Source organism: Bos javanicus, chromosome 1, assembly GCF_032452875.1.
Source record: "Bos javanicus breed banteng chromosome 1, ARS-OSU_banteng_1.0, whole genome shotgun sequence".
NCBI classification, from domain to species: Eukaryota; Metazoa; Chordata; class Mammalia; order Artiodactyla; family Bovidae; genus Bos; species Bos javanicus.
In genome coordinates, this window is record NC_083868.1 from 84343971 (window position 1) to 84357047 (window position 13077).

The window sequence follows — 13077 nt, forward strand, 5'->3', positions numbered from 1 at the left end:
TTAATCTATTTTGGTGAAATATAACTTTAGGCAAGCAGACAAGACAAAAATGTTCTTCATAATGGTCTAGAAAAAGTATAATAGTCAATGTATTAAAACTAGTATTCTATTACCAAGAATATCTCTGAAGCTTAGAAAAAAGGCAAACCTTTCTGATATACATTTAAGTAATATCTTGCACAGTGGAAAAGTTTGCCCATATTCAGATATAGATAAATGCATAGGCAGACAGAGTAATCAGATTATGCAAAATTTTTCAGCCCCAGCTGAAGATCAGTATTAGAACAGCATCCAAATCATTCTTATAATTATGTTCTTACTGAGGACTTACTACATACAGACCCAGGTGCTTCATATTAACTGTCTCTAACAATCATGTAGGGTAGTAATTATTATTCTGATTTTATATAGGAAGAAACTGAGGCTTAAGGAAGTGACTTAAGAATATACATTCTATGGTTAAAACAGTATTTGAATTAAGTCTGTCAGGCTTCAGATGCCTGCACTGCTTCAAAGGTGTTAAAATGTATACTGGCTAGAATTGAGGGACCAAAGCATATAAATGCTAAAGAAATGTTAATATGATCAATTGAAATTAAAACCATATACTATTTAAGAAGTCTAACTAATCTCTAAATACTTAGGAAGCACTTATTCTATTTGTAGCATTAACACACAACTAAATTTCCAAAATTTAAACAAAAATTTGCTTTGCATACAACAAACATGCAAAAACAACAACCCCCATCCCCCATTAAACAATTAATAAGCTTGGTGTTTACAGGGGCATAGAAGTTGATTAGAATGTGTTCCTGAGGATATATATTCAATGCCATGGTACAGTTAACAGAACAAACTAGTATTTCCAGGTTATGTACAAGTCAAATTACAAAGATGGTACATTCCACTAAATAGCTTTTATTTCTTGAGCATCCACTTTATCTGAATATTAATTATTTCATTTAATCTTCATTACAAATGCAATGAAATAGACACTTCTGTCATAATTTTACCCATGAGGAAACTGAGACTTAAAGTCAGAGCTACCCAGTGGTAGAAAGAGGATTTTGAACTCACAACGATCAGGTCCTTAAGAACATATTCTTAAACACTATGTAAACATTGTTAATACCCGTTGTAGTTTAAATACTTTAGTGAGTATTCAATGAGAGAAAATATTTTGTAAAAATCCATTATGTAGAAGTTATTTAGGTTAAAGAACTATTTCTTTCTTCTGCTGACAACAATATAACCTAAAGTACTACTGAAATTCTAATGATTCTAAAGACATGAATATATATCCCAATTATATATATTTGATAGAATGCTGTGATATTACTTAAGATATATTTACACTATTATTTGGATATGACTTGATAGTTTTATATTTCTAATCTACTTCTATAAAATTTTTAAAATTATAATTTTTTAGGAGTCAAAAACTTAATACAATTTTAACAGTATCACATTTAACAACATTTATATTGCAAAATACTTGATACAGGAATAGTTAATTTACTATTTTCTAACAGGAGCAAATTATAATGACAACTATTCATTAAACACTCCTAATTCAAAAGGTACTGTATATAAAATGTGGTTACCTGTGCCTTTTCGATATTTGTAGGATGGAACTGTCGGTCAAATACTTTTTTCACAATATCAAGAAATAAGCATGTAAAAACCATGAGGATTATGGCAAACCAAGCAGAACCACTTGATAGGAGCTGAATAAATACAAAGTACATATTCTGGGAACTCAAAAATGGCCTGCAAAGAAAGTGGGATTAATAAAAGAAGAAACTGACAAGACAGATTCTTAAATCAAGACATTAAGTAAACCACTATATTCGAAGGTTACAATTTTAGGTATACAGCGGTAAAATGTTCAAAATTTCAAATCAATGTAATTTAATTAACTAATAAAATGTGATATACTTTCATTGTCAAAAATAAAATCCAATTTAATTCGCTTGAATGACAACCATAGTTTTTATAATTAGGAAGTGGCAAGTAGTTGACTTATTCTATCCCAGTGGTAGGAAATCCAAAGAATTATGTAGTAATACAGACTTAAGAGGTTAAAAAAGCAAGAAAAAGTATGTAATAAAATGTTTTCTACTAAGCAACTATAAGGTTGATAACCAAAATTTTAGGTTGAAAAGCTCTAGTTAGAGGATCTTCTTTATACACTTATTTTAAAATAAATGTACTCACAAATATTACTAGTTCTACACAGTAATAGGTTTTGTCAAGATACCATTTTTGGGGTTTTGTACATATCACTTCAAAGCAGTATGGGGAAATACAGGAAAAAATGAAGAAATAAAGAGGATTAAAAGCAAATGATAGTCATGAGCATCCTTTTATAATCCTAATGAAAGTTAATGTTTAGCCAATCCAAGTTTTTTACCCGCTTTTTGTAATATTTTGCAGACACAGTAGGCAATGTAATATAACTACTCTAATTCAGGGACTTCAGTTGTCCATGACTTATCAAAGAATTTTAGGATTCTTTAGGATAAGCATTCATTTCTGATCTATCAGAGAAGCTGAATACCTGATTTTAGCAGTGAAGATACAGCACACTATTTACTTTTCAGAGATAAAGTTACCTTTTTCATGAAACTTTAATGGTTCTATGTGCCTTATTTTATTATATACATTAGTAACAATTTAGAGGTATCAATACTATGGTTAGCATAAAGAACAATAATTTTCAAGTAAATCCTATTTTTAACCTTCGTGATCTTAAACAGTTCAGTATCCAAATAGAAAAAAAGGGATAGTAAGATTATTGTGATGAATCAATGTAATATCTCAGGTAAAACACTAGAATGCAGTAATTGTTAGCTTCTTTTTTCTTCCTTATTAGTAAGATCAACTGAAAGAACTAAATTTCTTATCAGGATAGGCTCTTAAAACTATTCTGAGCAGAATTTGTTCAAACCTATCATAATAAATATTAGAGTTGAATCAATATAATTAAAATACAATATAGTAACTCACCAGAGAATCCCTCCATAAAACAAAGAAAACACAAAATAGAATAAAATAGATCCCCACGTAACAAGATGATTGATCCAGGTCCAAAAATGAGTTTCCAAAGCCATCTAAAAAAATAAATTAAAAAATCCTTAATGTAAATTAATAAATCTTTAACTTCTCAGATAAAACCCAAGAATAAGTGACTAAAAAGTTCCTATGGCAAAGTCCCTCAGAAGACAAATATTAATGAAAAGCTCCTAGTATGAAATTGAACAATTTCAAGTTTATACTATTTTTCTTCTGTGAGGAAGCAGCATTAAAATTTCATGAGTACTTTATCAATTCCATGGGCTAAACCAGCTTGTGTTATCTTGCATTACATATAGAGAAGCACAATTTCACAGGTGGGTATTGAGGAGTTAACTTTCCTTTGACTAGAAAAATCAGCTGAGGCTTTCCAAAATAATGAACTAAAAAATGAATTCATAATGAATTTGACAAAAATTAAAATGAATTATCAAACTAGCCATCCATGAAATTATGCATGACTAAAAAGAAAAACTATATCACAAAATAAATGAAGCAAATTAGAATTATATAGACAAAACGTGTCCATGCTTCTAATTTCTGTATCATACCTTTGCTGTGACGGTAATAACCATGACTGTGAAGACCAAGGTGCCAAATGTCCAATTTCCAAACATCTAAAACATAAAGAATAAACTAGTATTGTATTACATGTTAAAATGATGCTGAAACAGAAGTGATGCAAAGAATAACCACATTCTTTACTGAAAATCACTTGCATCATTTATGTCAGGTACATTTGAAATCTGCCTAGATTAGTAAAGTTAAAGGAGAATGAGAAGAAATACAACAAAGCATTATTATGTTTATTACATAAATGATCCTTTGGATAACATTATCAGACTGGAAACTCAAAGACAGGCTTGAAGTTGTGTGGCACAGATAGTTTTTAGTGACAATTATACATTGGCTGGAAGAAGCACAAGCTGGAATCAAGATTGCCCGGAGAAATATCAATAACCTCAGATATGCAGATGACACCACCCTTATGGCAGAAAGTGAAGAGGAACTAAAAAGCCTCTTGATGAAAGTGAAAGAGGAGAGTGAAAAAGTTGTCTTAAAGCTCAACATTCAGAAAACGAAGATCATGGCATCTGGTCCCATCACTTCATGGGAAATAGATGGGGAAACAGTGGAAACAGTGTCAGACTTTATATTTTTTGGCTCCAAAACCACTGCAGATGGTGATTGCAACCATGAAATTAAAAGACGCTTACTCCTTGGAAGGAAAGTTATGACTAACCTAGATAGTATATTGAAAAGCAGAGATATTACTTTGCCAACAAAGGTCCGTCTAGTCAAGGCTATGGTTTTTCCAGTAGTCATGTATGAATGTGAGAGTTGGACTGTGAAGAAGGCTGAGCGCTGAAGAATTGATGCTTTTGAACTGTGGTGTTGGAGAAGACTCTTGGGAGTCCCTTGGACTGCAAGGAGATCCAACCAGTCCATCCTAAAGGAGATCAGTCTTGGGTGTTCATTGGAAGGACTGATGCTGAAGCTGAAACTCCAATACTTTGTCCACCTCATGCGAAGAGTTGACTCACTGGAGGTGGACAAAGACCCTGATGCTGGGAGGGATTGGGGGCAGGAGGAGAAGGGGATGCCAGAGGATGAGATGGCTGGATGGTATCACCGACTTGATGGACGTTGAGTTTGAGTGAACTCTGGGAGTTGGTGATGGACAGGGAGGCCTGGTGTGCTGTGATTCATGGGGTTGCAAAGAGTCGGACACGACTGAGCTACTGAATTGAACTGAATTGATACAGCTGTTAGTAACTGCTTTACTCCTGTCACACAGTAAATATGATAATAAACCCTGTTCAACTATAATTATTTTCTGAAACCACTCCAGCCAAAAGTCACAAGAGAATACCTGCCACTGTATTTTGGACACATAATAGAAAGATCAAGTAAAAAGAAATTTATACACAAAACCAACACTTGAAAGGAAAGATAACGGCTAGTGGAATGACTCAAAGGATTCCATGTAAAAATATGGTTAATGCCAGTCAGATAGTATTGCCCTGGGCTTTTTAGCCAAAACTGACTGCTGCTGCTGCTGCTAAGTCACTTCAGTCGTTTCCGATTCTGTGCGACCCCATAGACAGCAGCCCACCAGGCTCCCCCGTCCCTGGGATTCTCCAGGCAAGAACACTGGAGTGGGTTGCCATGTCCTTCTCCAATGCAGGAAAGTGAAAAGTGAAAGTGAAGTCGCTCAGTCGTGTCCGACCCTCAGCGACCCCATGGACTGCAGCCTACCAGGCTCCTCTGCCCATGGGATTTTCCAGGCAAGAGTACTGGAGTGGGGTGCCACTGCCTTCTCCTATTAAAAATGCAGATTTGCAGATTCCCCAAAGAATATCAGGATTTAATTTCCACAAATAAGAGCATAACCAGAATTTTATGTCAATTTAGGTCACCAAATAGTCATAATCTTTACCATTGGTTTTAAAAAAACTATTTAAAAGACCAGTCATTTAAAAACAAATGGGTTCCAATGGCAAAAAAACTTATCTAAGTAATTCAAAATAAATGACAAACTCAGCGCTTAAGACCCTGAAGAGCCAAAATAATTTGAGAAAAGAATAATGGAGCTGGAGGAATCATACTCCCTGACTTCAGACTATACTACAAAGCTAATGTAATCAAAACAGTATGATACTGGCACAAAAACAGACATATAGATCAGTGGAACAGACACACAGATCAGTGGAACAGGACAGAAAGCCTGGAAATAAACCCACGCACCAATGGTCTAATTAATCTATGACAAAGGAGGCAAATATATACAATGGAGAAAAGACAACCTCTTCAATTAGTGGTGCTGGGAAATTGGACAGTTACATGTAAAATAATGAAATTAGAACATTCCCTGCTGCTGCTGCTGCTAAGTCGCTTCAGTCATGTCCGACTCTGTGTGACCCCATAGACGGCAGCCCACCAGGCTCCCCCGTCCCTGGGATTCTCCAGGCAAGAACACTGGAGTGGGTTGCTATTTCCTTCTCCAATGCATGAAAGTGAAAGTGAAAGTGAAGTTGCTCAGTCAGGTCTGACTCTTAGCGACCCCATGGACTGCAGCCTACCAGGCTCCTCCGTCCATGGGATTTTCCAGGCAAGAGTACTGGAGTGGGGTGCCACTGCCTTCTCCAAACATTCCCTAACACCATATAAAAAAATAAAATCTAAAGAAAGTAAAGACCTAAACGTAAAATTCCTAGAAGAAAACATAGGCAGAACACTTTGACATAAAATGCAGAAATACATTTTTGGATCTGTCTCCTAAAGTAATGGAAATAAAAACAAAAATAAACAAATGGGACCTAACTAAACTTAAAAGCTTTTGCCAGCAAAGGAAACCATCCACAAAACAAACAGACAAGTTATGAACTGGGAGAAAATATCTGCAAATGATGCTACAGATGAGGGATTAATTTCCAAAATATACAAACAGCTCATACAGCTTAATTATAAAAAAAATAAATAAATGGGCAGAAGACCTAGTAGACATTTCTCTAAAGAAAACACACAGATGGTCAACAGGCATATTAAAAATTGTTCAATATTACTAATTATAGGAGAAATGCAAATCAAAATTTCATTAATGAGGAATCCCCTAACAGTGCCAGACTAGCCATTATTAAAAAGTCTACAGAAGGATTTCCTTAGTGGTCCACTGGTTATAAACATGCCTTGCAATGCAGGGGATGTGGGTTCAATCCCCGGTCCAGGAAATAAGATCCCACATACCTAGGGGCAACTAAGCCTGCATGCTGCAACCAGAGCCTGGTGATCTAGAGCCCATGCTCCGCAATGAGAGAAAGCCCACATAGTGCAACAAAGAGCCACCATGCCAGAACTTTCCTACACTGTTGGTGGGAATTTAATTAATGCTGCCACTATGGAGAATAATGGTCCTTAAAAAGCTAAAAACAGTTACCATATGATTCTGCAATCCCAATCCTAGGCTTATAACCAGAGAAAACTACTTTGAAAAGACACATGAACCCCAATGTCCATAGCAGCACTATTTACAATAGCCTAAAACACAGAAGCAACCTAAATGTCCACTGACAGATGAATGAATAAAGCTGTGGTGTATATACACAATGGAATATTACTTAGCCATAAAAAATAATGAAATAACGCCATTTCTGGTAACATGGATTCACCCAGAGATTATTATATTAAGTGAAGTAAGTCAGACAAATATCATATGATGTCACATACACAGAATCTAAAAAAAAAAAGATATAAATGAAATTGTTTATAAAACAGAAACAGATTCACAGACACAGAAAACAAACTTATGTTACCAAAGGGGAAAGCAGGGTTGGGTGGGGAGAGAAGATAAATTAGAAGTTTGGGATTAACATATACACCCTGCTATATATAAAACAGGTAAACAGTAAGGACCTACTGTATAGCACAGGGATCTTGTAATAACCTATAATGGGAATCTGAAAAAGAATATATATATGTATACATACAACTGAATCACTATGCTATACATGTGAAACTAACAACACTATAAGTTAACTATACTTCAATTAAAAAACAAATAGCTTAAAAGGTAAAAAAGTAACCAATAAATAATGGTTCTTACAATCAACAATGAAACATTAATGTCCCTTTATTTGAGGGTATTCTGCCAACAAAGGTCCGTCTAGTCAAGGCTATGGTTTTTCCTGTGGTCATGTATGGATGTGAGAGTTGGACTGTGAAGAAGGCTGAGCACTGAAGAATTGATGCTTTTGAACTGTGGTGTTGGAGAAGACTCTTTAGAGTCCCTTGGACTGCAAGGAGATCCAACCAGTCCATTCTAAAGGAGATCAGCCCTGGGATTTCTTTGGAAGGAATGATGCTAAAGCTGAAACTCCAGTACTTTGGCCACCTCATGCGAAGAGTTGACTCACTGGAAAAGACTCTGATGCTGGGAGGGATTGGGGGCAGGAGGAGAAGGGGACGACAGACGATGAGATGGCTGGATGGCATCATTGACTCGATGGACGTGAGTCTGAGTGAACTCCGGGAGTTGGTGATGGACAGGGAGGCCTGGTGTGCTGTGATTCATGGGGTCGCAAAGAGTCGGACACAACTGAGTGACTGATCTGATCTGATGTGGGGAGCTTATTTGTCAAGAGGAAAATAATGGAAAAGTCATATTGACTTTTCCTGCTTTCATCATCTCTAGAAATGACTTAGAATACTGAAAAAACATTGTATCTCACTCAATTTGACTCTCAAGAATGCCAGCTCCTCTTTCAGTGATATGGAAACAGTTAATTAATGCAGTCAGGCCACCTGGGCCTGGAAATGGTAACAACCACACATATCTACCTCTCAGTATCTGGTTTTACTGGGCCCAGATTGGGGCTAATTATGTGTATCTTCCTTTGAAGCAGAGAATAATTTAAAATTCGAGCATTTAAGGACCTAGAGGGAGCTGTAGAAAACAAATTCACATTCTCTTTTTTGGGTAAATTAGCAAACTAGTTTATTTCAACTGCAGCAATAGCTTAAGACTATTTCTCTGTGATTTCCCCTTGAATTTAGTTTAACTGGCGATGAGGTGAGTGGCAGAGAGGATTTGGGGATCTAGCTAAAGAGAAGCTGAGTTGGGCTTATTTGGCTTGTGTTAAATAGAACCTATTTATGTCACTCACAATCATTTTCACATATACTTATGTTTGAAATTATAGTTTTATGTTTTTTTCACTTAAAGAGGGCCTGCCAAAATGAGTAAGGTTTAGACTACTAAACCTGGATCTGTTCCTGCTCGGAAGAGACAAATGCTCAAAACATTTTCTAACACAATGTTTTGGGTTTTTAAGTCACTTCTTTTAACTTAATTTGCTACCTAATTATTTAATAAAGCCAACCATATATTTCAAATTAAAGAAGATGATTCATTATTCACTTGTAAAGCCAATCAAGATATAATAACAGAGAATCTATAATAATGGTACATACCAAGTACCATTCTAGACCTTGGGGAATGAAGCAGTAATAATGTAACATTCCTGACCTCATGGAGCTTGCCTAGTAGAAAAGGCAGAAAATAAACTTACAGGAAGTGACAGAAAGTGGGAGGGACAGGATTTTACTGGAGTGGTCTAGAAAGTCTGAGTCAAGCCAGTGATAGTTCAGGAGACCTGAAGGAATTAAGGGATTCAGCCACATGACCACATGAGGGAAAAGAATCTAGGCAGAGAAACAGCAAGTGCAGAAGTCCTAATACAGGAATAAATTAGTCTGAAGGAGCAAGAAAACCAGTGTGGCTGGCGTAGAGTGACTAAAAGGGAAGGTGGTAGGAAATACAGTCCAAGAGGTAGTCCAAAATTTTTTTCATTTTTATAAGCTCATTTGGGCTGCTGTGCAGAGAATGGATAGTAGGAAGGGAAAGAATGGAAGCAGGAAGAAGGCAGCTACTATGGTCCCTAAAAGACTGAAAAGGAATAGCTGGTAATGAAGCCAAAGTAACTTATAGAGACTGAGAGAAGATACTGTGGCAGGCAGGAAGGCTGCATAAATTGTACCCAGTGGTTGAGTTCATAAGGGCTGAGGCACGCTCTTGGATTTAGCAATAAAATGGGTGCTGCTGACCATAAAGAACATGGTTTGGATGAGAGTGCTTTGGGGGAAAGTCCCACAGGAGTACATTCAAGGGAGAAGAGGAGGCCAGGAAGTAGAAATAGTAAAAAAAAAAAAATATAACTTCTTCCAATTTTGTAACAGGTTTAACTTAACTATACATTGATCTATAAGACAATTACCTTCTATAGAGTTAATCAGTTGTTCAGTTCTCCAGTACAAACTATCTCTTTATTATTCATTTTAAACATTGACCAATTGTTGGATAATACCGTAAGAAGCAATGTATATTTTTCTGTTCTCTGTATATGAATAATTTCCTATTGATTGGAGTATTAATAGTGCTTTAAATATTCTCATGAATAAGAGAATATGCAGGAAAATTATGCAATGAACTAGATAATCAAAGACATTTCAATCATACAAGCTTTAATTAAAATAAATCTATATCTACTGTTAGGAATTAAATTGCATATGTGTCTTTAATGACCTGATTGGCAATTACAGTGGTTAAATCATTTGAATTAAAATAAAGATACTGACTTCTCTGTGGAATACAAATATAAAATAGTATATTTCTATCTTAACACAGAGCTCTTATCATTTGATGATTAGGTTTCAACAGCTGATGACATGTATAGTATAAAAGAGTAATTAAAATCATTAACACTTAAAAAAAAAAGTTCTGTAGTAAAAAATACAAAAAGGTTTTTCTTTCTCAAAATTACAACCTAGGCTCAACCCTGAAGAATAGACAGTCATAAGAGAAAGAGGCAACAGCACTCTAGAGAGGAAACAGAAATGGCTTTGAACACTAGAAGTGAATGTTGCATGTTCTGAGAGAGCCAGCAAGGGCAGTTACACAGTTAAAGAGAGAGTTTGTGGGAGAAGTAGGCTAGATGGGATTGGGTAGGACAAGGTCTTCAGTAAAAAGACTTGATAGCAATCATAACAATACTCTGAAGGTTGAGTACTTCTGTATGCTAGCCACTATGCCTAACACCCTACATATATCATTTATTCCTCACAGCAAACCTATAAGGTAGTAATTAAGCTCCTAATTTTGAAGGAGGAAACTGAGTCTCAGAGAGGTTAACCAACTCATCCCAAATCACTCAAATGATAACTTCAGGTGCTAGGATGTAAATCCAATCTGACCGACTGTAACATATGCCCCTTTCCCACTGTTATCTACTAGTACTGGTGGCAGGGAGTGGTAGATTAATTTCTAGTGGCATATATCTGAGTGACAGAACTGGTAGACTAAAAGGGGAAGGAACTTAATGATATACAATTTGAGTTAAAAAAATGGTAGTTAACTTATGGTAAAAAGAAAAAAAAAACTTTTATACCAAAGGGCCAACAACAATTTACCTTTCATTAAGATTTTTTCTTTCATATAAAGCATGCTCAAGATTTAATTTTAAAATAAAGTCACTAAAAACTAGAAGCAAATCAAAACTGTAATATTCTTAAATAATTTATGCCATATAATAGGCTCCAAAATCACTGCAGATGGTGACTGCAGCCATGAAATTAAAAGACGCTTACTTCTTGGAGGGAAAGTTATGACCAACCTAGACAGCATATTGAAAAGCAGAGACATTACTTTGTCAACAAAGGTCCATCTAGTCACGGCTATGGTTTTTCCAGTGGTCATGTATGGATGTGAGGGTTGGACTGTGAAGAAAGCTGAGCGTGGAAGAATTGATGCCTTTGAACTCTCAAGAGTCCCTTGGACTGCAAGGAGATCCAACCAGTCCATCCTAAAGGAGATCAGTCCTGGATGTTCATTGGTAAGACTGATGTTGAAGCTGAAACTCCAATACTTTGGCCACCTGATGGGAACAGCTGATTCATCTGAAAAGACCCTGATGCTGGGAAAGATTGAGGGCAGGAAAAGAAGGGGATGACAGAAGATGAGATGGTTGGATGGCATCACTGACTCAATGGACATTGGTTTGGGTGAACTCCGGGAGTTGGTGATGGACAGGGAGGCCTGGCATGCTGCGGTTCATGGGGTCGCAAAGAGTCAGGACTGAACGACTGAACTGAATATTACGTAGCTATGAAAAAATATTTTTGAAGCATTTTTAATAAGAAAAATCACTAAGGCAATACTAAGGGGAAAATGATGATAAGGTTATTGAGAAATAAGAGGATATAAATTCTGAGGTTAATGAAAAAATAAAAGAAATATGTAAAAATGATAGGAATAATTACGGTACAAGGAGAACAGGTGGGGTTTTTTTTGTTTGTTTGTTTATTTTTCGGATATAGTATTTCAAAATCAGAAGAAAAGTAACTAGCACAAAAGAGATCTCTTTAACTTCTTTTTTATCCAATGACATCTTCCTTTTTTCTTAACTTTTCCCCCTGTTTATTCTGTCCCATTTTTGGCCCAGTATTTTAGGTGGAAATGGGCATGCTCATCCATATATTTATATATTTGATGACTGAACTTCCCTGGTGATTCATTGGTTAGGAATCTGCCTGCCAATGCAGGGACACAGGTTCGATTCCCAGTCCAGAAAGATCCCACATGCAAAGACTCAACTAAGCTCATGGGCCACAACTGTTACTAAGACCACACTGTAGAGCCCCTGCTCCGCAACAAGAGAAGCTACCACAATGAGAAGCCATTGCACTGCAGCTAGAGAGTAGCCCCTGCTCACTGCAAAGCCTGTGAGCAGCAACCAAGACCTAGCACAGGCAAATAAATATATATATATATATATATTTGATGGTCCTTGCACAGGTGGTAATACTGCACAGAAGTGTACCAGGCTAATAATTGTTTCTCAACAGAATTTAGGATCATGGCAAAGCATACAGGCTTTGACATTATACATATTTATACTGTATAGTATAGAATATTATATATCAATTATATAATATTGAATTATACTTTTGTAATTTATTTACTATGTGACTTGAGGCAAGTTTCTTAACCTGAGATTACTTTTCTAATACGAAAAAAGTAACATATATTTTCCTCATATAGGATTGTTGTTACAATTTAGTAAGTTAATACATGGAATACACCTGGCACAGAGAAAAAAATTCAATAAAATTCAATTACTTGGGGGAAATGCTGTTAACATTCATGCTACACAAACTAGATTCCAAACCTGGCTAAGCATGTCCTCACAAGTGGCAATAATATGTATGTTCCTATTCTACATCCTAAAGGGATTTGCATGGTTAAAGCCTAATATTGAAATTCATTTCCTTTATGCCCTTGAATATTGTGTTATTTCAATTGCTCATTTCCGGTATCTCTCACAAGATTCTAAGCTCTATAACCGAGTGTGTTAGTTTCTCTCATAAATCTAGGCACTAGTATAGTACACGGGAATGGCTGCTGCTGCTGCTGCTGCTAAGTCGCTTCAGTCGTGTCCGACTCTGTGC

The 13077-nt window shown here is 36.0% G+C and overlaps 1 protein-coding gene across 5 annotated transcripts in view; it reads right to left on the reverse strand.

The window, feature by feature from the left end:
- Positions 1 to 13077, reverse strand: part of ATP11B (ATPase phospholipid transporting 11B (putative)) — a 123583-nt gene that overhangs the window by 22157 nt on the left and 88349 nt on the right. For all 5 annotated transcript variants that reach the window (XM_061414871.1, XM_061414907.1, XM_061414881.1 and 2 more), the window contains 3 exons: positions 3627 to 3692; positions 3010 to 3113; positions 1605 to 1770 (listed from right to left, as the gene is read on the reverse strand). In XM_061414871.1, coding sequence (XP_061270855.1) covers positions 1605 to 1770; positions 3010 to 3113; positions 3627 to 3692 — 336 coding nt within the window. The remainder of the gene's footprint in view (positions 1 to 1604; positions 1771 to 3009; positions 3114 to 3626; positions 3693 to 13077) is intronic.